Here is a 25,277-nt window from a genome sequence, read left to right as displayed (position 1 = left end):
AGTTAAAATAGCTGCCCTCTCTTCATTTTGTACCTTTGAATATTTTAAATAATGGTGGCTGCAGTCTTCCAATTTATTTTCTATTTCCCTAGCCCCCATAGACAGCCAAGTATACTGTAGTTCTTTCTCTCAAAAGGCCTCAATCTTACGTCTCTAATTCTGTTTTCACTAATCATCTTAAGTCTTGGTTCCTGGGCTCTTGCTAACTACCTTGAAAATACACAAACCAAGAAAGAAAGTCAGACTGTTGGAGATTTCTGCTAGTAGCCTGTTTTTTTCACTGCCGGTCACACTGCTTACCTGTTTTGCATCAGTTCTGCCATAAGTTTCAAGATGGGAGTTGTACATGCTGGCTCTCCATAGTACCGTTCAACAGCGTTTTGAAGAATGGGAAGATATGTTGGGTACCTTTTATAAAGCCTGTTAAAGAATTTAAGGGCCTAAAGAAATACTGTTCCTGAAAATTAGTGCCACACACACACATACAAAAAGGGGAATCCACATTTGTTCTATGTTTATACTAATTTGTTCTATGTTTATACTATACAATGGCATTTTATAAATTGCTCTCCCTAACCTGCACAGATATCATATATTTTTGGGGCTTCCAGTGATTTGTTCTTATTTGTAACATATCCTACACATTATATTGCTTTGTTGTTAGAATACTGAATAAAATACACACTTTTCAAGTATCATATAAGCAGCACATTTAAAGATTTATGCCTAATGTTGCAGGAAAGGAAAATAAGTTTAGTGAATGAGGATAAACATATATTTGAGTTATTATCAGTTTCTTGGTTACTATACTACTTAGAAAAATATTTTTATTATGAAATTGAAAAATATGTAAAAGTAGAAGGAACTAGTAATAATAAACCTCACATATCTCTCGGTTTCAAAATTACTCTTTTTAAAAAAATGTTGTTGAATTGCTCTTTTTTGTCTCACTGTAGCTCCAAGGAATATCTGGGATGCTGGCTTGAAGAAAAGCTTTGGGTAACTATTAATCTACTCAACATAAGTGTCACTAAAGATAGTCCCATGTACACACAAGGAGATATTCTCTTAACATTGTTATTAACACTAAGGAGTATATGCCTCTGACAAATCTACGCCGAAGGCCATCAGAACCTGGAAAACTGACTCAGCTCCACTGGCCCTTTAATCGACACTGGGCATCTCCTTGCCAAGTAGACACATGAATATAGGATTAAGGTCCCAAACTGTAGCAGAAAAACTCTATGTCACTGTTTTCATTTCTTTTTTTTTTTTTAATTTATTATTATTATACTTTAAGTTGTAGGGTACATGTGCATAACGTGCAGGTTTGTTACATATGTATACTTGTGCCATGTTGCTGTGCTGCACCCATCAACTCGTCATTTACATCAGGTATAACTCCCAATGCAATCCCTCCCCCCTCCCCCCTCCCCATGATAGGCCCCGGTGTGTGATGTTCCCCTTCCTGAGTCCGAGTGATCTCATTGTTCAGTTCCCACCTATGAGTGAGAACATGCGGTGTTTGGTTTTCTGTTCTTGTGATAGTTTGCTAAGAATGATGGATTCCAGCTGCATCCAAGTCCCTACAAAGGACTCAAACTCATCCTTTTTTATGGCTGCATAGTATTCCATGGTGTATATGTGCCACATTTTCTTAATCCAATCTGTCACTGATGGACATTTGGGTTGATTCCAAGTCTTTACTATTGTGAATAGTGCTGCAATAAACATACGTGTGCATGTGTCTTCATAGCAGCATGATTTATAATCCTTTGGGTATATACCCAGTAATGGGATGGCTGGGTCATATGGTACATCTAGTTCTAGATCCTTGAGGAATCGCCATACTGTTTTCCATAATGGTTGAACTAGTTTACAATCCCACCAACAGTGTAAAAGTGTTCCTATTTCTCCACATCCTCTCCAGCACCTGTTGTTTCCTGACTTTTTAATGATCGCCATTCTAACTGGTGTGAGATGGTATCTCATTGTGGTTTTGATTTGCATTTCTCTGATGGCCAGTGATGATGAGCATTTTTTCATGTGTCTGTTGGCTGTATGAATGTCTTCTTTTGAGAAATGTCTGTTCATATCCTTTGCCCACTTTTTGATGGGGTTGTTTTTTTCTTGTAAATTTGTTTGAGTTCTTTGTAGGTTCTGGATATTAGCCCTTTGTCAGATGAGTAGATTGCAAAAATTTTCTCCCATTCTATAGGTTGCCTGTTCACTCTGATGGTAGTTTCTTTTGCTGTGCAGAAGCTCTTTAGTTTAATGAGATCCCATTTGTCAATTTTGGCTTTGGCTGCCGTTGCTTTTGGTGTTTTAGACATGAAGTCTTTGCCCATGCCTATGTCCTGAATGGTACTACCTAGGTTTTCCTCTAGGATTTTTATGGTATTAGGTCTAACATTTAAGTCTCTAATCCATCTTGAATTAATTTTCGTATAAGGAGTAAGGAAAGGATCCAGTTTCAGCTTTCTACTTATGGCTAGCCAATTTTCCCAGCACCATTTATTAAATAGGGAGTCCTTTCCCCATTTCTTGTTTCTCTCAGGTTTGTCAAAGATCACATGGCTGTAGATGTGTGGTATTATTTCTGAGGACTCTGTTCTTTTCCATTGGTCTATATCTCTGTTTTGGTACCAGTACCATGCTGTTTTGGTTACTGTAGCCTTGTAGTATAGTTTGAAGTCAGGTAGCGTGATGCCTCCAGCTTTGTTCTTTTGACTTAGGATTGTCTTGGAGATGCGGGCTCTTTTTTGGTTCCATATGAACTTTAAAGCAGTTTTTTCCAATTCTGTGAAGAAACTCATTGGTAGCTTGATGGGGATGGCATTGAATCTATAAATTACCTTGGGCAGTATGGCCATTTTCACGATATTGATTCTTCCTATCCATGAGCATGGTATGTTCTTCCATTTGTTTGTGTCCTCTTTTATTTCACTGAGCAGTGGTTTGTAGTTCTCCTTGAAGAGGTCCTTTACATCCCTTGTAAGTTGGATTCCTAGGTATTTTATTCTCTTTGAAGCAATTGTGAATGGAAGTTCATTCCTGATTTGGCTCTCTGTTTGTCTGTTACTGGTGTATAAGAATGCTTGTGATTTTTGCACATTAATTTTGTATCCTGAGACTTTGCTGAAGTTGCTTATCAGCTTAAGGAGATTTTGGGCTGAGACAATGGGGTTTTCTAAATATACAATCATGTCATCTGCAAACAGGGACAATTTGACTTCTTCTTTTCCTAACTGAATACCCTTGATTTCTTTCTCTTGCCTGATTGCCCTAGCCAGAACTTCCAACACTATGTTGAATAGGAGTGGTGAGAGAGGGCATCCCTGTCTTGTGCCAGTTTTCAAAGGGAATGTTTCCAGTTTTTGCCCATTCAGTATGATATTGGCTGTGGGTTTGTCATAAATAGCTCTTATTATTTTGAGGTACGTTCCATCAATACCGAATTTATTGAGCGTTTTTAGCATGAAGGGCTGTTGAATTTTGTCAAAAGCCTTTTCTGCATCAATTGAGATAATCATGTGGTTCTTGTCTTTGGTTCTGTTTATATGCTGGATTATGTTTATTGATTTGCGAATGTTGAACCAGCCTTGCATCCCAGGGATGAAGCCCACTTGATCATGGTGGATAAGCTTTTTGATGTGTTGCTGAATCCGGTTTGCCAGTATTTTATTGAGGATTTTTGCATCGATGTTCATCAGGGATATTGGTCTAAAATTCTCTTTTTTTGTTGTGTCTCTGCCAGGCTTTGGTATCAGGATGATGTTGGCCTCATAAAATGAGTTAGGGAGGATTCCCTCTTTTTCTATTGATTGGAATAGTTTCAGAAGGAATGGTACCAACTCCTCCTTGTACCTCTGGTAGAATTCAGCTGTGAATCCATCTGGTCCTGGACTTTTTTTGGTTGGTAGGCTATTAATTGTTGCCTCAATTTCAGAGCCTGCTATAGGTCTATTCAGGGATTCAACTTCTTCCTGGTTTAGTCTTGGAAGAGTGTAAGTGTCCAGGAAATTATCCATTTCTTCTAGATTTTCCAGTTTATTTGCGTAGAGGTGTTTATAGTATTCTCTGATGGTAGTTTGTATTTCTGTGGGGTCGGTGGTGATATCCCCTTTATCATTTTTTATTGCGTTGATTTGATTCTTCTCTCTTTCTTCTTTATTAGTCTGGCTAGTGGTCTGTCAATTTTGTTGATCTTTTCAAAAAACCAACTCCTGGATTCATTGATTTTTTGGAGGGTTTTTTGTGTCTCTATCTCCTTCAGTTCTGCTCTGATCTTAGTTATTTCTTGCCTTCTGCTAGCTTTTGAATGTGTTTGCTCTTGCTTCTCTAGTTCTTTTAATTGCGATGTTAGAGTGTCAATTTTAGATCTTTCCTGCTTTCTCTTGTGGGCATTTAGTGCTATAAATTTCCCTCTACACACTGCTTTAAATGTGTCCCAGAGATTCTGGTATGTTGTATCTTTGTTCTCATTGGTTTCAAAGAACATCTTTATTTCTGCCTTCATTTCGTTATGTACCCAGTAGTCACTCAGGAGCAGGTTGTTCAGTTTCCATGTAGTTGAGCGGTTTTGATTGAGTTTCTTAGTCCTGAGTTCTAGTTTGATTGCACTGTGGTCTGAGAGACAGTTTGTTATAATTTCTGTTCTTGTACATTTGCTGAGGAGTGCTTTACTTCCAATTACGTGGTCAGTTTTGGAGTAAGTATGATGTGGTGCTGAGAAGAATGTATATTCTGTTGATTTGGGGTGGAGAGTTCTATAGATGTCTATTAGGTCTGCTTGCTGCAGAGATGAGTTCAATTCCTGGATATCCTTGTTAACTTTCTGTCTCGTTGATCTGTCTAATGTTGACAGTGGAGTGGTGAAGTCTCCCATTATTATTGTATGGGAGTCTAAGTCTCTTTGTAAGTCTCTAAGGACTTGCTTGATGAATCTGGGTGCTCCTGTATTGGGTGCATATATATTTAGGAAAGTTAGCTCTTCCTGTTAAATTGATCCCTTTACCATTATGTAATGGCCTTCTTTGTCTCTTTTGATCTTTGATGGTTTAAAGTCTGTTTTATCAGAGACTAGTATTGCAACCCCTGCTTTTTTTTGTTCTCCATTTGCTTGGTAAATCTTCCTCCATCCCTTTATTTTGAGCCTATGTATGTCTCTGCGTGTGAGATGGGTCTCCTGAATACAGCAGACTGATGGGTCTTGACTCTTTATCCAGTTTGCCAGTCTGCGTCTTTTAATTGGAGCATTTAGTCCATTTACATTTAAGGTTAAGATTGTTATGTGTGAACTTGATCCTGCCATTATGATATTAACTGGTTATTTTGCTCGTTAGTTGATGCAGTTTCTTCCTAGCCTCGATGGTCTTTACATTTTGGCATGTTTTTGCAATGGCTGGTACCGGTTGTTCCTTTCCATGTTTAGTGCTTCCTTCATGGTCTCTTGTAAGGCAGGCCTAGTGGTGACAAAATCTCTAAGCATTTGCTTATCTGTAAAGGATTTTATTTCTCCTTCACTTATGAAACTTAGTTTGGCTGGATATGAAATTCTGGGTTTAAAATTCTTTTCTTTAAGAATGTTGAATATTGGCCCCCACTCTCTTCTGGCTTGGAGAGTTTCTGCTGAGAGATCTGCTGTTAGTCTGATGGGCTTCCCTTTGTGGGTAACCCGACCTTTCTCTCTGGCTGCCCTTAAGATTTTTTCCTTCATTTCAACTTTGGTGAATCTGGCAATTATGTGTCTTGGAGTTGCTCTTCTCGAGGAGTATCTTTGTGGCTTTCTCTGTATTTCCTGGATTTGAATGTTGGCCTGCCCTACTAGGTTGGGGAAGTTCTCCTGGATGATATCCTGAAGAGTGTTTTCCAACTTGGTTCCATTTTCCCCCTCACTTTCAGGCACCCCAATCAGACGTAGATTTGGTCTTTTTACATAATCCCATACTTCTTGCAGGCTTTGTTCATTTCTTTTTCTTCTTTTTTCTTTTGGTTTCTCTTCTTGCTTCATTTCATTCATTTGATCCTCAATCGCTGATACTCTTTCTACCAGTTGATCGAGTCTGTTACTGAAGCTTGTGCATTTGTCACGTATTTCTCGTGTCATGGTTTTCATCTCTTTCATTTCGTTTAGGACCTTCTCTGCATTAATTACTCTAGCCATCAATTCTTCCATTTTTTTTTCAAGATTTTTAGTTTGTTTGCGCTGGGTACGTAATTCCTCCTTTAGCTCTGAGAAATTTGATGGACTGAAGCCTTCTTCTCTCATCTCGTCAAAGTCATTCTCCGTCCAGCTTTGATCCGTTGCTGGCGATGAGCTGCGCTCCTTTGCCGGGGGAGATGCGCTCTTACTTTTTGAATTTCCAGCTTTTCTGCCCTGCTTTTTCCCCATCTTTGTGGTTTTATCTGCCTCTGGTCTTTGATGATGGTGATGTACTGATGGGGTTTTGGTGTAGGTGTCCTTCCTGTTTGATAGTTTTCCTTCTAACAGTCAGGACCCTCAGCTGTAGGTCTGTTGGAGATTGCTTGAGGTCCACTCCAGACCCTGTTTGCCTGGGTATCAGCAGCAGAGGCTGCAGAAGATAGAATATTTCTGAACAGCGAGTGTACCTGTCTGATTCTTGCTTTGGAAGCTTCCTCTCAGGGGTGTACTCCTCCCTGTGAGGTGTGGGGTGTCAGACTGCCCCTAGTGGGGGATGTCTCCCAGTTAGGCTACTCAGGGGTCAGGGACCCACTTGAGCAGGGAGTCTGTCCCTTCTCAGATCTCAACCTCCGTGTTGGGAGATCCACTGCTCTCTTCAAAGCTGTCAGACAGAGTCGTTTGCGTCTGCAGAGGTGTCTGCTGCGTTTGTTTAGTTTACTGTGCCCTGTCCCCAGAGGTGGAGTCTACAGAGACAGGCAGGTTTCCTTGAGCTGCTGTGAGCTCCACCCAGTTTGAGCTTCCCAGCAGCTTTGTTTACCTATTTAAGCCTCAGCAATGGCGGGCGCCCCTCCCCCAGCCTCGCTGCTGCCTTGCCGGTAGATCACAGACTGCTGTGCTAGCAATGAGGGAGGCTCCGTGGGTGTGGGACCCTCCTGGCCAGGTGTGGGATATGATCTCCTGGTGTGCCTGTTTGCTTAAAGCACAGTATTGGGGTGGGAGTTACCCGATTTTCCAGGTGTTGTGTGTCTCAGTTCCCCTGGCTAGGAAAAGGGACTCCCTTCCCCCTTGCGCTTCCCAGGTGAGGCGATGCCTCGCCCTGCTTCAGCTCTCGCTGGTCGGGCTGCAGCAGCTGACCAGCACCGATCGTCCGGCACTCCCCAGTGAGATGAACCCAGTACCTCAGTTGAAAATGCAGAAATCACCGGTCTTCTGTGTCGCTCGCGCTGGGAGTTGGAGACTGGAGCTGCTCCTATTCGGCCATCTTGCTCCGCCCACTGTTTTCATTTCTCTTTTATTTTCCCAATCCTCAAGTCTCTTTCTGATGTTTTCCAACATACTTGTCTTTTGTTTCAGATCAAAATGCTAAACTAAATCACTTAATGGTGTTTCTTTTCGGTGTGCTTCTGGGTAGAAATCTCCATGGTGAGGTCATCACAATTTTCTTCCCTCTCTTAGAATAAATTTCAAACTCCTTAGCATGGTGTTCAAGGTCCTTTAAGATTTGGTTCTTGCCTACCTCCAGCTTCATCTCTTAGCATTTCTGCTCATGATTTAGCTTTTCATAACTCCCTGCAAACCCACTAATGCCAGCTCTTGTCTCTATTCCCTCATAAACCACTTATTCTGTCTAACATATCCCTGTCTTTCAATACCTAGCTCAAGTTTTATCTCCCCTGGAATGTTTTCTCTATTTTATCCAAAGGCATCAGTCTCTTCCTCATTTACGTTCAATGAGTACTCATGACCATATCTCTTACAACACAGTATGTCAGGCTTGCTTGCCTGTGTTATTTGTCTGCCCCATTAGATAGTGCATTTCTAAAGAGCAGAGACCCTACCATCTTCCTGCTAATTTCTATTTGAATGTCGGATTTCAATATGGGTGTCAATTATCCCAGGAAGCCTTCTCTGACATCACATGCACTTGCCTCCTACCTCTCCCTAAAGGGTTAGGAGTGTCTCCTGTGTATGGTGGTGGAACCCGGTGCTAGCATAATAATAATACTTGTATATCTCTCCTATTATAAGCTTTTTGAGGGCATATGCTAAGTACTTATTGAATGCATGGCCTGGCACAAAATAGATTTCAATACATTATTTGTTGCTATAAACGTGCAACCTAAAAATGAAGTGTAGCTTATTTGATTAGAACTATTTAATTGTGTATTTCACTTTGAAGTTTTAGAAAACAGTTCACATGATGTTCAATGAAAATAAGCCATCTATAACTTTAAGAGTGGTATGCTTCCTAAAAGTGCAAAAAGCAATACTTTCTCCTATTAGACATACATACCATGCTAAGGCTGCATTTGTATATACTAAAACAGTTTTCTTATCAACTATTTTCTGAAGTCCTATTCTATAACAAGCATTGCTTGACACTCTCCACAGACACCAGTAAAAAAAAAAAAAAAAAAAAAAAAAAGAAAATCCCTGCCCTCATGGAATTTATATTCTAATAAGACAGAAAATAAACAAAATAAATATACATTAGAAAGTACTTCAAAGAAAGCCAGGCACGGTGGCTCACACCTATAATCCCAGCACTCTGGGAGGCTGAGGTGGGTGGATCACTTGAGGCCAAGGGTTCGAGATCAGCCTGGGCAACATGGTAAAACCCTATCTCTACTAAAAACACAAAAATTAGCCAGGCATAGTGGTGCTTGCCTGTAATCCCAGCTACTCGGGAGGCTGAGGCACAAGAATCGCTTGAACCTGGGAGGCAGAGGTTGCCGTGAGCCAAGACTGCACCACTGCACTCCAGCCTGGGTGACAAGAGTGAGACTCTGTCTCAAAAAAAAGTACTACAAAGGAAAATAAGGCAGGGAAAGGGGATAAGAAGTGAGTGTATGTGTAAGAATAAGGTTTCAGTTGGATGAAAATAACAAAAATAAAGTCAGTCCACATGATTCACTTTATTTTGACTGTTATCAGACAACTTACTGTTTTGTTTCTATGGACTAGAAAAGCTGTTATTTTTGATAGATGTAGATACCATGTGCTATGTACTGTGCTAAGGGCTAAGGATCCAGAGTTAAGAAAGATATAACCTTTTTTTTTTTTTTTGATGGAGTCTTGCTCTGCTAATTAAGGCACCCGCCACCATGCCCAGCTAATTTTTATATTTTTAGTAGAGATGGGGTTTCACCATGTTGGCCAGGATGGTCTCGATCTCTTGACCTCGTGATCTGCCCACCTTGGCCTCCCAAAGTGCTGGGATTACAGGAATAAGCCACCATCCCTGGCCAGGAAGATATAGCTTTTAATCTTGGGGAACACATGCTCAAATCAGGGTGACCGACATATAATAAGGATGCTTTGCGTACAGAAATTCTGAACCAATGCCACAGGAGCACAGGTGAGAAAATATTCCACCAAGGGACTTCTTGAGCACAAACTCATTAGTGGGAATGCATCTGGAAGGCTCATGAGAAAATGGTTTCAACCCAAATCTCAGAACCAAAGAATACCAGAGGCACACATAGGCCTCTGCAAGGCATTCTATAATGGCATCAGGACCATGATATTTTTCAGAGCACACAGTATTCACTATGGGATAAGGCAGGGAGAAATAAGGGGATGCTCCTTTTTCTGTGTGGAATGAGAGTGGTGCCAATTCTAATATGCTGCTGACAGAGGTGACTGCCACAGAGAAAATGAGGGATTATTGGAAAGCAGAGTAGAGGTCTACTCAACAGAGAGGTTAAAAGGGCTGCAGAGTGAGAGTGCCAGGCTCAATTACAGGATGAGAACCAGAACCCACTCTAGGAGTTTAATTTTCCAGTGGCCTTGTGAGGACTATGTATATATGAGTAGGAAGAAGAGAATGGGAGCCGTTAGGTAGAAGAAGAGCAGATCTAATTGCTTTCACTATCTTCTCAATGAATTTCTAAGGTCCACATCAGATAAATTAAAAAATCAAAGGCATTAATGATATGACATTGCCTGATAGGATACCAAATATGAAAATGTGAAAAATATCAGGTTTGCTTCTTTACAACATCCATCCATCCATCCATCCAGCCGTCCATCCGTCCATCCGTCCATCCACCCATTCATCAGTTGTTAATACCAGAAGGCAAAAGAGTTTTCATTAAAAGTGTTAGGAGACCAGGGTTTGCGGATGTGGCTCCAGAATAGAAATAGCTTGCCAGTTCAGAGCTTCAATGTACTCCATGAATATGTAAACATCTGAACCTTTGTTCACAAGGGGACTGCTGCTGGAAACCTTTCCTCTCTTGTGTCTGGCAAATGCCTATCCATCTTTCAAGGCTTAGCTTAACTTTCACTTCTTCTGAGAAGCTTTCTCTATCTTGCAAAAAGCACTGCTCTTTTTCTCATACATGCTCATATAGCCCTTTGCATGCATCTTTGTTATAACACACTGACATTTGATTGTTTATTAGTCATGTGTAATCAACTAGAGAGCGGGCTTCTAAAGAGCAATCATTTTATTCATTCTCACATTCCTTTTGCCTGGCACAGAAACAAAACTAAAAAAAAAAAAAAAAAAAAGCTTGCTGAACAGTGAATTTTCAGCTTTACTTTCTTCTCTATTTCAGTTTGCCCAAATGATATTGCCAATTACTTTCTTCTAGAAACAATTCTGATTTTGTTAGTCAATCAAAACCATTAGTTTTTTTATACTACCTATGGAATAAGGGTCTAAATTCCTTAGACTGATATTCAAGAGTCCCAAACAAACTACATTTCCAACCATGAAATGAATGGTATCTGTAATAAAACATCTTTGCTACTGACTCCTTCAACCTGATGCCTAGACCAACCGAAAACCTGTATTTCTTCCTATTTCCATATGGTCCAATCCTACTTATTTGGTAAGACCCAAGGAAACACCTTCGCCTTTCCAGAGCCCTTTCTGATTCCCCAGCTAAATGCATGCACTGTCCTGTCTGTATCTTTGTTATGGCTCTTAGCACTTTCTATATTTGGTTATAGTGATTTATGTAAATAAGAAACGGACTTTGTTTGGGGTCAGATCTATATTCCTCATGAACCTAGCACAGCCCTTAGCCCACTTTGCTGAATAAGTGAGCAAATGGGATTCCTTTGTCTCATTATGTATCAGGGAAAAGAACTAACAGCAGCTGTAGAGTATTTAGTTTATGACAGCCACTGTACTGGGCCCTTTATTAATCACAGAATCATGACACTTCTTACAACATACCTGTGAGATAGGTATTATTAGTCTTGTTCTATGGAAAGCAAAATTGTGATTCTGGGATTTTTTTTTTTTTTCTTTTTTGAGACAGAGTCTCACTTTTCCACCCAGGCTGGAGTGCAGTGGCATGATCTCCACTCACTGCAAGCTCCGCCTCCCGGGTTCACGCCATTCTCCTGCCTCAGCCTCCCAAGTAGCTGGGACTACAGGCGCCCACCACCACGCCCAGCTAATTTTTTGTATTTTCTAGTAGAGACGGGGTTTCACCGTGTTTGCCAGGATGGTCTCGATCTCCTGACCTCGTGATCCGCCTGCCTCGCCTCCCAAAGTGCTGGGATTACAGGCGTGTCATTCTGGGATATTAAGTAGCTTACTCAAGACCCACAGTTTAAGTGGTGAATCCAGGACTGGAATCTAGGACTGTCCTATTCTGAAGTCTGTATCTCTTCTACGTATCTTGTTATATTGCCTTGCCATTGTATAACAGGACTGACTTCCTGACTAAAAATCGGTGAGCTCAATAATCAGACTTTAACAGTTAAAAGACTGCATGTGAGGAAATAATGTCATACAAATTCTTAATTTTTTTTCCCAGCTTCCATCTGGATTTTTGATACTTCAGATTAAGTATGATCTAGGAAAATTTTAAAGAAGGAGATTAGATGCACTGCAAGATAAGGTGTTTTCTTATTGTTGCATTCCCATCACAGGGGCAAAGAAGTATGTCAATGATCCTCTTTCAATTCTCCAGCCCTGGAAACCATTTATCAAGATGGTTGCTGTGTAGTTTCAGGCAATTTAGTTTTGGAAGGACAGAGTGAAAAGCAATGTAGTTTGTGTGGCAGTTAATGCAGTCAGTGTTTATAGAAATGTTTTTGAATTAAATAGCTAACCACTAAAATAGCATTTTATCAAATAATCGCCATAAATAAAATGCATTTTGACTTTAAGATGACATGTGCTCTTACAGGATGTTTCTTCTGCATGCTAAGGATTGTATAACAAATTAAAGAACACACATTTATGTGGATAAAAGGCAAATAAACTTTCCCCAGCAGTAATGTGGAAATCATCACTGACGGTTTGACATATCAATATTTTAGGAAGAATAAATGACTTTCATATCCATGGCATTTTTTTATCATACTTATTCATTTTTGCATTACTTGAATACTTTGAAAAGAATCTGTACTTTATCACCTGAAACTGCTTAAAGTATTTCAAAATATTTTAATAAAGCTTTTTGAATTATCAAATAATGTAACTTTTAAACAAATTTTACTATTATTATAAATATTTGCTCTTCATCCCTCGCCCAAAGGAAAACTATAAATCTTGTCTCAACTGAATGAACACCATTTATCATATTCATTTTGTTGTCAATACAATTATGAAAAGCCCCTAGCCTTTTCCCAAGGAAGCTGATTTGCTACTGAAACTCAATTATTATAAGCAACGCCAGTACCAAACCACCCCATTTGGCAATCTAACACAGCTTCCGGCATAACTGACACTTCTCTCCGCCCCTGACCCTGAGAGCTTCAACATCTATGGTCAAATGGAGGAGACAAAGGTTTCTAGTTCAAAACAAAACATTAAGTCCCAAGATTTTCCGTTTGCTATTTTCTGCCATCTGCTGGACAAAAGTTTCATTTCAGAAGGGTTCCCCTGCTACCCCCAAAGGAGCTAAATAAGGAAATGGAAAACAATACAGTATCTTCTCTAAATTTTGGGTGGTATCAGTTATGGCAGATAGTTCTTCTTTGACACTGAGGGGAAGGTTTCTGATCTTAACTCTTGGTTGAAATTGTTGAAGAGAAAAACATGAAATGTTAATCACTAGATAGCCTAGAGTTGTAGACTGGTTTCAAGATCACCATCGATATTACAGTGCCCAAAGTAGACTTTTATTATTTTTCAAATAATGAAAATTTTGATTTTGAGAGTTGCTCTTTATGTTTAGAGAAATAAAAGAGTCAAGCTGGGTGCCGTGGAGCACACCTGTAGTCCCACAGTCCCAGTTAGTCGGGAGGCTGAGGTGGGAGGATCGCTTGAGCCCAGGAGTTTTGAGTCCAGCCTGAGCAACACACAAGCCCCTGCCTCTTAAAAGTTAAAAAAAAAAAGGCAGAAATAAAAGGGTCACATATAATTCCAGTTTAACTGTCATTAAGAGAATTTTAAGACTTTCCATGTTGAAATTTCATAATCTCTATACATATTATATGTAGATACAAACCATGTGCATGATTACTCAATGACATAAAAATTTTATCTGTAACCCTTCTCTGGGTACATAAATCTGATAAAGTATATTTTAATAATAATTAAAGATACATCAGTATCAAATTAATGTTTAAAAATTTTTATAATATGTAGAGTTCTTCCTAAAACATGCCTAGATCCCCTGTTAGTTATATTTTTGGCCATAACTGTGGCATAGTAGTTGAAAGTTACCTTTAAGAAGCTTCCATTGCAATTTAATTTACGGAAACTTTGGATAAGAAGGGTTTAAGCAAAGCAACTGAGAAATAGTTTAGATTAAAAAGAAAATTAGCTTTGAGATTATATAATTTTTTTCACATGCTCTGATGGTTTCATGTATAAAAGACATGAAAGCATTATATGACACTTAGATGACTTGCATACAATATCACTTCCTGTTGGGATCAAAGATTAGTCATACAATACTATTAGAACAATATTAATGACCATTTACAACTACTAAAAATGTGCCAGACATTATACAGAGTATACTTTACCTATTTTAATGGTTACAATATACCATGAAACTGAATTATATCTGTTTTCAAATGAGAAAACCAAGACAGGTGAAATGACTTGCCAAGGTTCACAACACAGTAAATGAAGAGCTGGGATTTTATCACCAAAGTCTATGCTCTTTTAACTCTTATATGGTAAGGCGTTTCTGTGGGGGATTTTTTTTTTCCTGTCTGTACTAACCCTTGGCAAAGGTCAATTCAAAATTTACACCAAATGACAAATCTTGACTATTTATTTTCCCCTTTTCATGTCCATTAATTATTTTCATGATAATGAAAAACTGTGGCAGGATGAGTTAGGCCTTGAAGAGATAAAATGATCTTCCCGGCCTTGCTAATTGAGATGGAGATTCAAATCTCCCCTCAAAAATGCCAAGTGGTAGGATTCATTGATCCCTAAAGATGTTAGCCAGATTATCCCTTCAACTCCAACATAAACAACCATTTGGGGGAAGTCATTTTTAAGTTATCAATATTTAACGGCACCAAAAAAGTGACCTCTCTGAGCTGGGTTTCCAAATACTGTGCTCAGTTATCTGCTCTGCTGCCACTGTGCTGTAATTTTTAGCTGATTACACATTAGTTCATTTAGCTTTGTTTCCTCTTCCCTACTGTGCCATACTATTAAACGAAAGCGAGGGGCCTGGCATCCCTCTGTGCACAGAGCTGGTATTGTCACAGTGTAATAAGGATACATCCAGTCAAACAGCATGGTGTAGCTGGTCTTTGTGTTCAGTGCAAAGGCAATCCCTCGAAGATCTCTTGCCAGCCCGATCAACATACGCTGTCAGTGGGAAAGAGACACAGTAATTGATTTTCACGTTAGCGCAGAGCAGATGGAGTAATAATCAGGCAATAATGACCACATATCTGATTTTGATTCATTAGCTAAAATGTCTCCTTCAGACCTCTTTCTACAGGAAAGCATAGACTCTTTAAACAAACAGACCATCAAATCTGCTGATAACTCCACTTTACTTCTTATAAATTTAGCTAAGTTATAATTCCAGTAGCGTAGCTAAGCATTTAAGAGTCTTAATATACTTTGCTTCTGAATAATGCCAAATCAGAAAAAAAAGATCAGGATTGATAATTACACAAAACAGATACGTACAGGGTCTAGCCATTATTTAATAACAGCAAATCTTGAACATCGGCTTGCATGCAATTGGTCCCACAACATAATTTAGAGTCTATCCTAGAAAGGCACTGGCATTTAAAAATTCCTAATGAATATCCTTAATAACTTTAGGACAAAATAAAACTGGCCAAGTAACCTACTGGTACTATGATATACGCAGAATGGCAGTCACATTCCCCAAGTGAGGAAGATGTAAGGAAAAGAGTTCTATATTTGATGTCATAAGACTTGAATTTGAATTCCAGCTTTAAGACTTAGGGCAAGGCAATTTATCAGGCTCACTTTTGTCATCTATAAAAGGGGCTAATAATGCATTTCTCACAGAAGCGCTGTGACACATAAATGTGGTAAATTCATGTGAAAATGCCTAGCAGAGCCTGATACACAGTAAATGTTTCATAAATATTTAGTTTTAGAGAAAAAAACCAAAAACTTGACTCTTGAAGAGAAGAGATCGGACTTGTACTCTGGACTCTTAATTAAGCTGTCCTTAGGTTGATGCTTGGGAAGAGAAAAAGAAAACCCATGAACAGATGCTAGAATGTTGGAACAAAGAGCACAAATAAACATAATTACAAAACAAGGGGGTGGGATAATTGAGATATACAACTGTGACTTCTAAAGATACTGTTTCATTGCAAATACTCAGCTAGAAAATGGTCTCTGAACTTTTTTTTTCTACCAGATTTTCTCTTTACTCACACTTTGGTAATAAATGAAAACCTCTTTAGGAAGGAGTTCAAATTATTATTAAGCAAACAGTGAATCCTGACCCTCATCTTAATGGCTGATTTAATTAATTTAATTTCAAAGTAGCAAATAATAGTTTAACTCTCGGAAGTATCTAGGATTTCTCATCCTCTCCTTTCTTTCTGCCTAAGAGGTGACTCAATATAACTGGATGTTATTTATAGGAATATTCAGTTTCTATACTGTCTAACAGTTCACAGAATGATGGTTATCTGAATTTCTGAGTCTTGAAAACTCTGAATTTTTGTTTCTGCTCTATTAAATGACTTACTCCTTTTTTTCCTCATACTCTCACCAGTTCTTGTTTTTCTACAACCAGCTGGCCTCCTTGTAGCTCCCTCATGTAACCTGCCATTTGTTTTTAAATATTTTGCCTTTTTATATAGCCTTTTTCCACCACCTGGAGTCTGTTCCTCTCTTTCTCAGCTTTTCACATTCCTGGCAGCCTCCAGAACAAAATACATCTTCTAAGAAGCCTTCTTCAAACTTTTCTATTCTGACTCTTTGGCTTTGCAATCTTTCTACTAAAGTAGGCTTTTTGTTCTATTTTTATTAGGTACACTTACAAGTTTCAGGGTATGCTTCAAAAAATTTTAAGCTTCCACATACACATGAGATATCTACCATTTAAATCTAAATTAGTCAACAAGAACCATGAGTTTTACTTTCTTTGTGTCTAGTATAAGGGGCTCTTGAAATATTTTAGACTATCCTCGTTATACAAAAAGATTAACTTTTATCACAATTTTTTCATGCCTTAAACGATGTCAAATTAATAGAAGTGGTCTATAGGACTCCAATCTATGGACTTTTTTTTTTTTTTAAGTGGCAAAATGTGGCTATGAAATTATATCTATGTATCATTCTAGAAAATGTTACTACAGAGGAAGCATATAATAATGTTCTAAATGAATTCAGCTGAACAGAAAAATTCAGTGTTAATAAGAAATAGCTTTCTTATGCTCAAACAATATATTTTATCTCAAAGCAGCAGATCATATTGTAATAATCTACGTGGATACACAAACAACACTAAAGAGAGTGTTTTCTTAATAGCCAAAACATATCCAGCCCTGATACTAAAAAGAAAAGCTGTTAACTAAGAGTTCAACCAGCCTACTAAGTAATTTGAGAGTGAGAGGTGATCTTATTGAATTTGAGGAACGGAGGAACTGCAGTTTACCATCTCATTTAAAATAGTGCAAAGAGTTTTATTTTAAAAGTTGCCTTTCTCTTACAGTTGGTCAACACAAGATTGATCTGAAGAATGAGAGGCTCTTGTATTTTTAGTGAGGCTGTTTTGGGGAGTGGGATATGTCTGGGGATCTAACCGTATGGATTCCTTTTTGGATAGTTAGGGAGTAACTGCTGAGTTCTTCAGTCCGCTGCATGGTGAACAGTTGTCTGTGTGCCAAGTGTGAGACGAATGGGCTGGGAAACAGCTGAAACGAGGCTCCTTCCACCCTGACCCCCAAAACAGGGTTTCTAATGGAAAGTCTGACAGACCCTTTACTGTAGTGGCACTACTGGGGGCAGCTATAATATTATCCTCATAATTCTACTATATAATAACAACAAAGAAAAAGAAGGTGAAGGGTCATTGTGCTTTGTCTTTAGAATTAAGATGGCTGTCTTCATCCTTACAGCATACTCTTAATTCTGAAGACACATCTTAATAACCTCTAAATAGTTCCAACAAAAGAGCCGTGTCAGAGGAATGAGCAGGCCCCAAGGTGTTTCAACTGGAGTGTTTTCATCTGCCTTTATTGCTCTATCCCTCTCCAGAATTAAGGCAATAACCTGTGATAAATTATTCAGGAACTGCTACAGGGATCAAAGCAAAATCATTCTGTTAAAGTGCTGTTTGCAACATTTGGCACTTAGTGCGAAAACTTTTAATGTGCGCATGCTGAAAATCAAGGATTTTAAATAATTTAACATTGTGGAGTTTTTACGAAAGGACTAAAGATAGCAGGTTCCTATTTAACTGCTCCTCTTTCTCTGAGAAGTTTTCATTCATTTTCCTTGAAACTGATGATGTCATGACCAAATCAAAAACGATGCATGAGTCAGGGGAGTACTGGACTATATTTTACCATGGACACAATTATAGGGGGAAACATATGTTTTGAAAGAATACTCTAAAGCTAGGATTTGTCAGAGTATTTTTTCCTCTTCCCCTTTACTTTGAAGAGAAAAACCCAAGACAAAATTTCAATGTTTTCTTTAATTTTGTTAAGAGTAAGTAAGAAAATAAAGCTACAAATTCAAGACTTTTGCTGCATTTCCTCCCCTCACAACTATATTTCAATTTGGCAACACACGTCCTTAATGTTTAAGTTTATCCTGAAATCTGCATTTGAAAATATCTATAAATAGGGAGTTAGAGAATCCTGGTAAGAGTTGCAAATTAAATGAATTTGGCAGTCCTGCGGCATTTTCATAGAGATATTTTAACAGCATCACCTCCTGTGGATTGGAATACTAAATACTTTATTGAAGAACAAAACAGAAATGTTTTTATCTCTAGTACTTGCAGAATGAAGTACCTGAAAGCACTTTTGCACGTATTATTTATTCATCATGATAGAAAAATAGCCTTAACCTAATAAATTACATTTAAAAGCATTTAGTGCAAAAGTTTTGTTTATGATAAAGCAACAGATTTAGTTTTTTATCGGTAGCTTAAAGCACCAAGTTTTCTTTATACAAATTAGACAGATGGTGCTTACAGTAGAATTTACTAAAGGTCTGTCACAACAAATGCAGCCAAGCTGCATATTTAATCACTGCAGAATCTTGTCTACCTGCAGCTGCCAACTGCTAATCCAATTTCCCTGATAAATGTGGCAAGAGACACGATCAGCAATAAAGAGCATCTAACTCCATTTTCCTGCAGGGCGTCTTTTGATGAACATTTAGGACGGAAGCACGGAGTGCACTGTGTGGCCTTGGTTCGTGGCAGCTGCATGCATTCTGAGGCAGAGTTCTCAGGTTACTCACTTAATTCTGCCACTATCATTACGTTGCTATTGATCTCAGTAGCTGTTGCCTACACAGCATTACTCTAGATGAAGCTGAATCAGGCAGTTATCATGCATCAAACTTGCTCAAAAGCCTGGAGATTTCCCTTTAATTACTTGTGATTTTATTTGCAAATACCGTTAAAGTGTAATCAAGCAGTCACTTTCCAGGGTCGTTAAGAACTTGCTGGTTTAGGGATATATCACTGGAACTCCATTAAAAATGACTCTAGGAAGATGGTTTCTATCAAACTAGATGGGATTACAACAAAATGGTCTTGGAATATAATGAAATCTTCAGATGAGACAGATGTAATTTTTATAAAGATGATGTTTTTCAACTTCTCTGCTTCTTTTTGATAAAGGGCAGAAATAGCAACCTAAAAGCTGCAAAGATTTTGTTGGTCACTGAAAATATTTGGAAGACATCTAAAAGATACAGCTAACCTGAGTGGAAACTCTGCTGACGAATTTCAGGAAGAGTATAAACACAAAGAGAATCTGTAAGATCCTTTTTTTGGTTTTAAAATTCTGTAACTATAGCATGCTGATAAACATTAATTTCAAAAATTCTTTTAAATTAAGAGGTATAGCATTTGGCTGATTATTTTTTGGTAGAAGAATTACGTAAAGATAATTATCAAAGGCCATCATTTTTCTATTTGGCTTCTTACTGCTAGTTCTTTTTTTTTTTTGTGAAGAGATGCTATGCAAAAGATGGTTAATATTTCTAACATATTTCAAATAACTATGAAATATATGACTCAATTATCACCAACAAAGGTGTCTACATTCTCTGGAGTGCATTTATTAGTCTGTTAAAGATAATAATCATTGTCAATTTATTTAATATTGCCCTGATACATTGTAATTTCAGAAGATACTATTTCTATTTAGCAGAGCTTGTGCTTCCCATCCCCCACCTTAAAATATGGGGCTGTTTTGTCATAGACAGCTTGCTACACTTAAGGATTTTACTAATAAAACATAATGTTGTCTTAGATATTATGACTGTTGCCACAGCTGAACTGACTTGTCAAATCAATCCTAATATGGCTCCCACAGGCACATAAAAACCTTATTTAGCTATCAGTTATCCTAATCACTTTGTTCCGTTTAAGAATGCAATACTTCAAGACCAGTTCCTATTTATACATATATGCCTAGCCATTTAATAAAGTCTTGATTTATATAAATTCTTGTTTAAAAAAATATTTAGAGACATAGTGTTTTAGTATGTGTATGTTTGTGCATTCCTCTATATAGATATGTTGAAACATAACAGTGCAGGACAGATGAGGGAATAGGGGTGTTTAAAGTGGTGTACCCACAAGAAATATCCTATTAAAGATAGTAACTGCCAGAGGAGACAAATCTATGTCATCTAATCATGAACTGACTGTCCAAAACTATTTGCTGACCTCAAAGTTCATTTGTATAAGAAACTAGAAAAATGCTTAAATAAAAGTAAAAATTAAAGACATGCAATTGGGAAAGCAGGTCTGAGGAGGCAAAGAGCACACACAGATATGCAAAGCCCTTTTCTGGATCTAGATATCCTAGAAAAAACAAAACTGTCATTCCTCATATTTGGAAACAAACCTACCTTTACGTCTTCTTGTTTAAAGTTGTTGTTGAATATTTGTAATACTGTTTCAAAAGCAACTGTAAGAGGTAGCATGAAATTCTCAAATTCATCCTCATCTTCGCCTATCAGAGAAACAAAAGGGTCACTATGGTTTAAAATGCATAGAATTGTACATTGTCCTCAGCACTGAGTGCTTCATTTAGGCTTAGAAATATTCCCGAGACGGGGTCAGCCTGCATTCACATCCATGCCACATTTTGTACTTTTGCTCACTGAATATTCTGGTGTTTTGCCTTCTCTTTTGCACCAAATGAAATAGCAGAATTACTTACCAGTCATTTTTTTCCCCTGGTTCTTTAGGGGATCTAACAGACTCATGCCCCAGGCATCTCAGTCCTTTAGCTCCTAGGGCCCCTAGAGCTTCTCTAATGCCTCAAGGAAGGCCACTTTCAAAGCCTCAGAGATGCAGTGTTTTTTTCCCCTTCTCTTTGGGTGCCAAGGCCCTAAAGGCTCATAGACTCAGGTGCCCAGATAGCTCTAAGTTATTATTCTCTTTTATTTATGTTCTTTTTAATTAATTTATTAAATAAATGGCAGGGAAACTTCTATCTGCCAAAAAGGATGGGGTCCTTATGGGTCATTTGGATTTTAAATACATTCTTCATGGGTACATTTCTTCTTACACTAAGCTTCCTTTTTTTTTTTTTTTTTTTTTTTTTTTTTTAAACAGAGAAGCGGGAAAAGAGACAATTCCTATTAACTTTTTACTTTAAAGGTAGACTGAAGTTTCCTCAAGGATTCTGTCAAAGCAGAATCTTCACTTCACACGTGGATATGCACAATTGATAATTTATATAGTATCCTTTTTCAAAAGGGGTTTCTTTTAAATGAGAGATTGAATCCACTCATTCGTCCTAAGTCACAGGGAGCTATGAGCTGCACTCTACTTAAGAAACAGGCAGAGAAAGATTAAGTGTCTTGCTTAAGGTGGAATACTTAGTTGGAGGTGGAACGACATGGTTCAGACCGCCTAATTTCTACGCTATTAGTAGAGTTTTTAAATAGAGTATGAGAGAGGAAATGAGCTCTCAGAGAAGGTCCTCAAAGTTTGGTCCTTGACCTAGCAGCATCGACATCACTTGTGAACTTGTTAGATGTAAATGCCCAGGTTCCATCCTAATCCACTTAATCAGAAACTCTGGGGGTGGGTCCCAGCAATTTTGTTTTAATAGGCCCTCCAGATGATTCAGATGCCTGTGAATGTTTGAAAAACACTGGCCTATAGTCGTCGTTCAGACAAAGAAACGGAGGTCCTGGCAGGATCAAGATCCTTTGACTCTTAAGGAATGGCTGATCTGGCTGACTCTGATCTTCTGTGATTTATCTCTTTCCTTCAATTTCACATTGTTTCAGGAGTACAACAGAATCGGGGACTTAGCTTTGTTACAAACAGATGCCAAAAGGCTAACTAATCTTTACTGGTGTGCTGTTCTAAACGAAGGTCAGTGTCCTGAGTGAAGAGTAAGGCAGACCAAATTAGAATCTCTTCTCTGTCAACTGGCTATGCGACCAAGTGACTCCTCTTCTCTGTTAACTGGTGACAACACAGACCCATACAGATGTTATTTTTCAAGGCCTAGGTGAAATAATATCTTTCCCAATGTCTAAGCTAAGCTTTCCTGACTCCCAATCAAGTTATCTCCCTTCTCCCTTTGGATTCCCATAGCATTTTGCCTGGCTCTTAACCATCGTACCAGTCTGCCTTGAATTGCAGATATTTAAGCGCATATCTAATAATAGCAATAACAATACTACCTACATTATACCACAACTACCATTTGATCAGGGTTACTGTGGGAACTAAATGAGATAAAATTTATAAAGTATACATGTGAATTATCAGCTCTACTAGCTTACGCTGATAGTATCTTCAGATTAGCTTCTACAGCGCTGAGACTGTATCTTTGTGTTTCTCAGTGAAGGAGAATGATGTAGAGCTCTGCAGTAAACAGGCCCAGGTGTCTGACTCCACCGTATATTATTTAACTTCGGATATTTTACTAATTACTCTGAGTCTCAGTTTCTTAATCTATAAAATAAGTATAAAAATACTTATCTTCGAGGGTCACTGTGAAGATTAAATGTTATAATATATGGAAAATAGAAGACGCTCAATAAATAGTAATGGTGGTACTAGTATTATAGTATTAGCACAGAATAGAGCCTGGCATTATTAGGGAAATACTGTGTTTAGATAAAAAGTAATTTCTCAATAAAGGTGAATTTTAGAACGTCTTTATTTTCTTAACACCTGACATAGAATAATACAATAAATAATTGAAATATATATTATCAAATCCTAAATACATAAAATATATGTACATTATACTTAAGCCATGTAATCTTACTCTTCTAAGATAAAGTATTTTCTAAACATGGAATTATTAATGAGAACAGTGGAAATTATCACTGCAGGCAGATGACGGTGCTATAAAGAATGGATGCTTTGAAATCACAAAGTTTATCTAAGCTTAGCTGGAGCACTGGTGAATGCTTATAATCCTGCCTACTTGGGAGCTGGGGTAGGAGGACCCCTTGGGTCCAGGACTTTGAGACCAACCTGGGCAACACAGTGAGATCTCATCTCTTAAAAAAAAGAAAAAAAGTTTATCTAAGCTTGAATCCTGGCTCTGCTACTATTAGCTGTCTGGTTTTGGGTAAAGTCACTTCACTCATCAAAGCCTTAGTGTGCTCACCTGTAATTAAGAGACATAATATTTACTTCATAAAGTTAGCCATGAGAATTAAGTAAATGACAAAACATCTGTAACCGCCCCCCCCCCCCCCCCGCCTTGCTCAGTGTCTGGTACTTAATAAGTGACAGCCATTAGCACTATTGTTGTCTTGAGTCTAACATGGACTTAGAGAGGTGATTATGGTAATCAAGAAAAGTATAACTGCAAGATTGCCAGCCCAGTGCCCTTCCTTTGGGAACAAAGTTTTCCAAGGTAAGGATGCTTATTCAGAACAAAGACAAATTCAGACTTTTAACATTTCAACTCCTAACTTAATATTCTGAGCTACAGATAAAAAAAACTTCCTGATTCCATCTCTTTCTCCATTCAAATTTTAAAGCAAACAGGGATACCACGAGCACAAGAGACAAGCTACCAAAATGTGCAGGGAGAAGTCAAGGAGCAAATACTATAAACGCAGTAATGTGAGCAGCAATTCTGCTTAACTCTCACTTCCTCAGAGAGGCCTTCCCTGACCACTCGATCTAAAGTGCTACCCACAGTTCCCCTCCCCCCACATCACTTTCCAACCCCATAACCTGCTTTACTTTTCTTATGGGACTTACTACACTGGCTATTCATTGACATATTTATTCATTTGTTGTTTATCCTCTGTATTAGGATGTAAGTTCCTTGGGAAGGAACTTGTTCTATTTCCATCATAGAGGATCCCCAGTGCCTTGAATGGGGTCTGGCACTCAAGAAATATTTGTGGAGTGACTGAATAACACTGTTATTCCTTGAGTTCTTATGCAGGCAATGGATTTGGTACTTTATTTGCTTAAAAAACACTTATGTGGCTCTTACTGTTTTCAAAGTACTGTTGCAAGTCATTAATGGTCAGAACAATCTCATGAAGTTGTATGATTTTCTTCGTTTTACATGTGAACAGAGAGACTCAAAGGAATTAGGTAGCCTGCCCAACATCCTCCAGCCGGTAATGTCAGGCAGGATTCCCAACCACGTCTGCTTTACTCCCAAGCTCATGCTTTTCCAGGTCTCTGGTAAGGTGGAAGACATCAGAGATGGGGACTAATGTTATTGTCACAGAATCCTGAATTTGGAGCTGCATGAAGTCAGAAGAGAGTGAAGATCAGCCAGCTTAGTTCTGGTGAGGAAAATGGAATTCCTAGACAATCACTTGGGTTTAAAGTAGGCAAATATAAGACACTGGTGCATTATACTATAAAAATGTTTACTGTTTTAGTTAGCACCGTTCCTGCTCTTGCAACGTGATATGCTGTGCCATCAAAGCTGGAGAACTGGATATTTTTGTTTATATCATGCAAACAACTTTATACAACATTACTATTAAAGACTTTTTCTAATCTGTATTACCATACAGGTATCATTTACTATTTCTGATGCAAAAGGAGAAAACATGAGCTCACTCTCTTACAACTTCACATTCAAGTACGTAGTCATATATTTAGTGTTCCAAATGTATATATGATTATTTTATGAATAATAATTGAAGCTGTTAGTTTTTTTCTTAATAAGACAAAGGTCCAGAAACCAATATGATTTGAAGGTAAAGTGCCAATTTATAGATTAATATTTTCATTGCCATCAGGAAAAGTAAATGTGAACATAACATTGTAAGTTCTCAGTCATGCATAGATAAAAATTGTAAATTTCTTAGTTTTTAGGTGAAACCCAAAGCTAATCACCTCCACTGTGCCTCTGAGAATATGTTTAAACAGAAAGTTATTCATTTTGTAAGTTCTAAACATTTTGTTTCCTTCAGAGACATCACATTAAAATATAAGAGTAACTGTTTAAGTATGTTGGCTGACAGATACTTTATTTGTAGGACATTTCATTTATTATTTTGTACAATTTAAAACCTCCATCGGTGGAAATGTAAAATGGT

The 25,277-nt window shown here is 38.1% G+C and overlaps 1 protein-coding gene across 1 annotated transcript in view; it reads right to left on the bottom strand.

Annotated features, from left to right (window-relative positions):
• The window catches only part of RANBP17 (RAN binding protein 17), a 439,101-nt gene that overhangs the window by 86,279 nt on the left and 327,545 nt on the right, over positions 1-25,277 (bottom strand). The window contains exons 19-21 of the mRNA XM_015141394.3: positions 20,628-20,731; positions 14,803-14,891; positions 301-408 (exon numbers count right to left, since the gene is read on the bottom strand). Of these exons, the coding sequence (XP_014996880.3) occupies positions 301-408; positions 14,803-14,891; positions 20,628-20,731 (301 nt within the window). The remainder of the gene's footprint in view (positions 1-300; positions 409-14,802; positions 14,892-20,627; positions 20,732-25,277) is intronic.

Source organism: Macaca mulatta, chromosome 6, assembly GCF_049350105.2.
Source record: "Macaca mulatta isolate MMU2019108-1 chromosome 6, T2T-MMU8v2.0, whole genome shotgun sequence".
In the NCBI taxonomy this organism is placed as follows: Eukaryota; Metazoa; Chordata; class Mammalia; order Primates; family Cercopithecidae; genus Macaca; species Macaca mulatta.
Note: the sequence above shows the minus strand (reverse complement) of the source record. Positions and strands in the feature narration are given on the sequence as shown.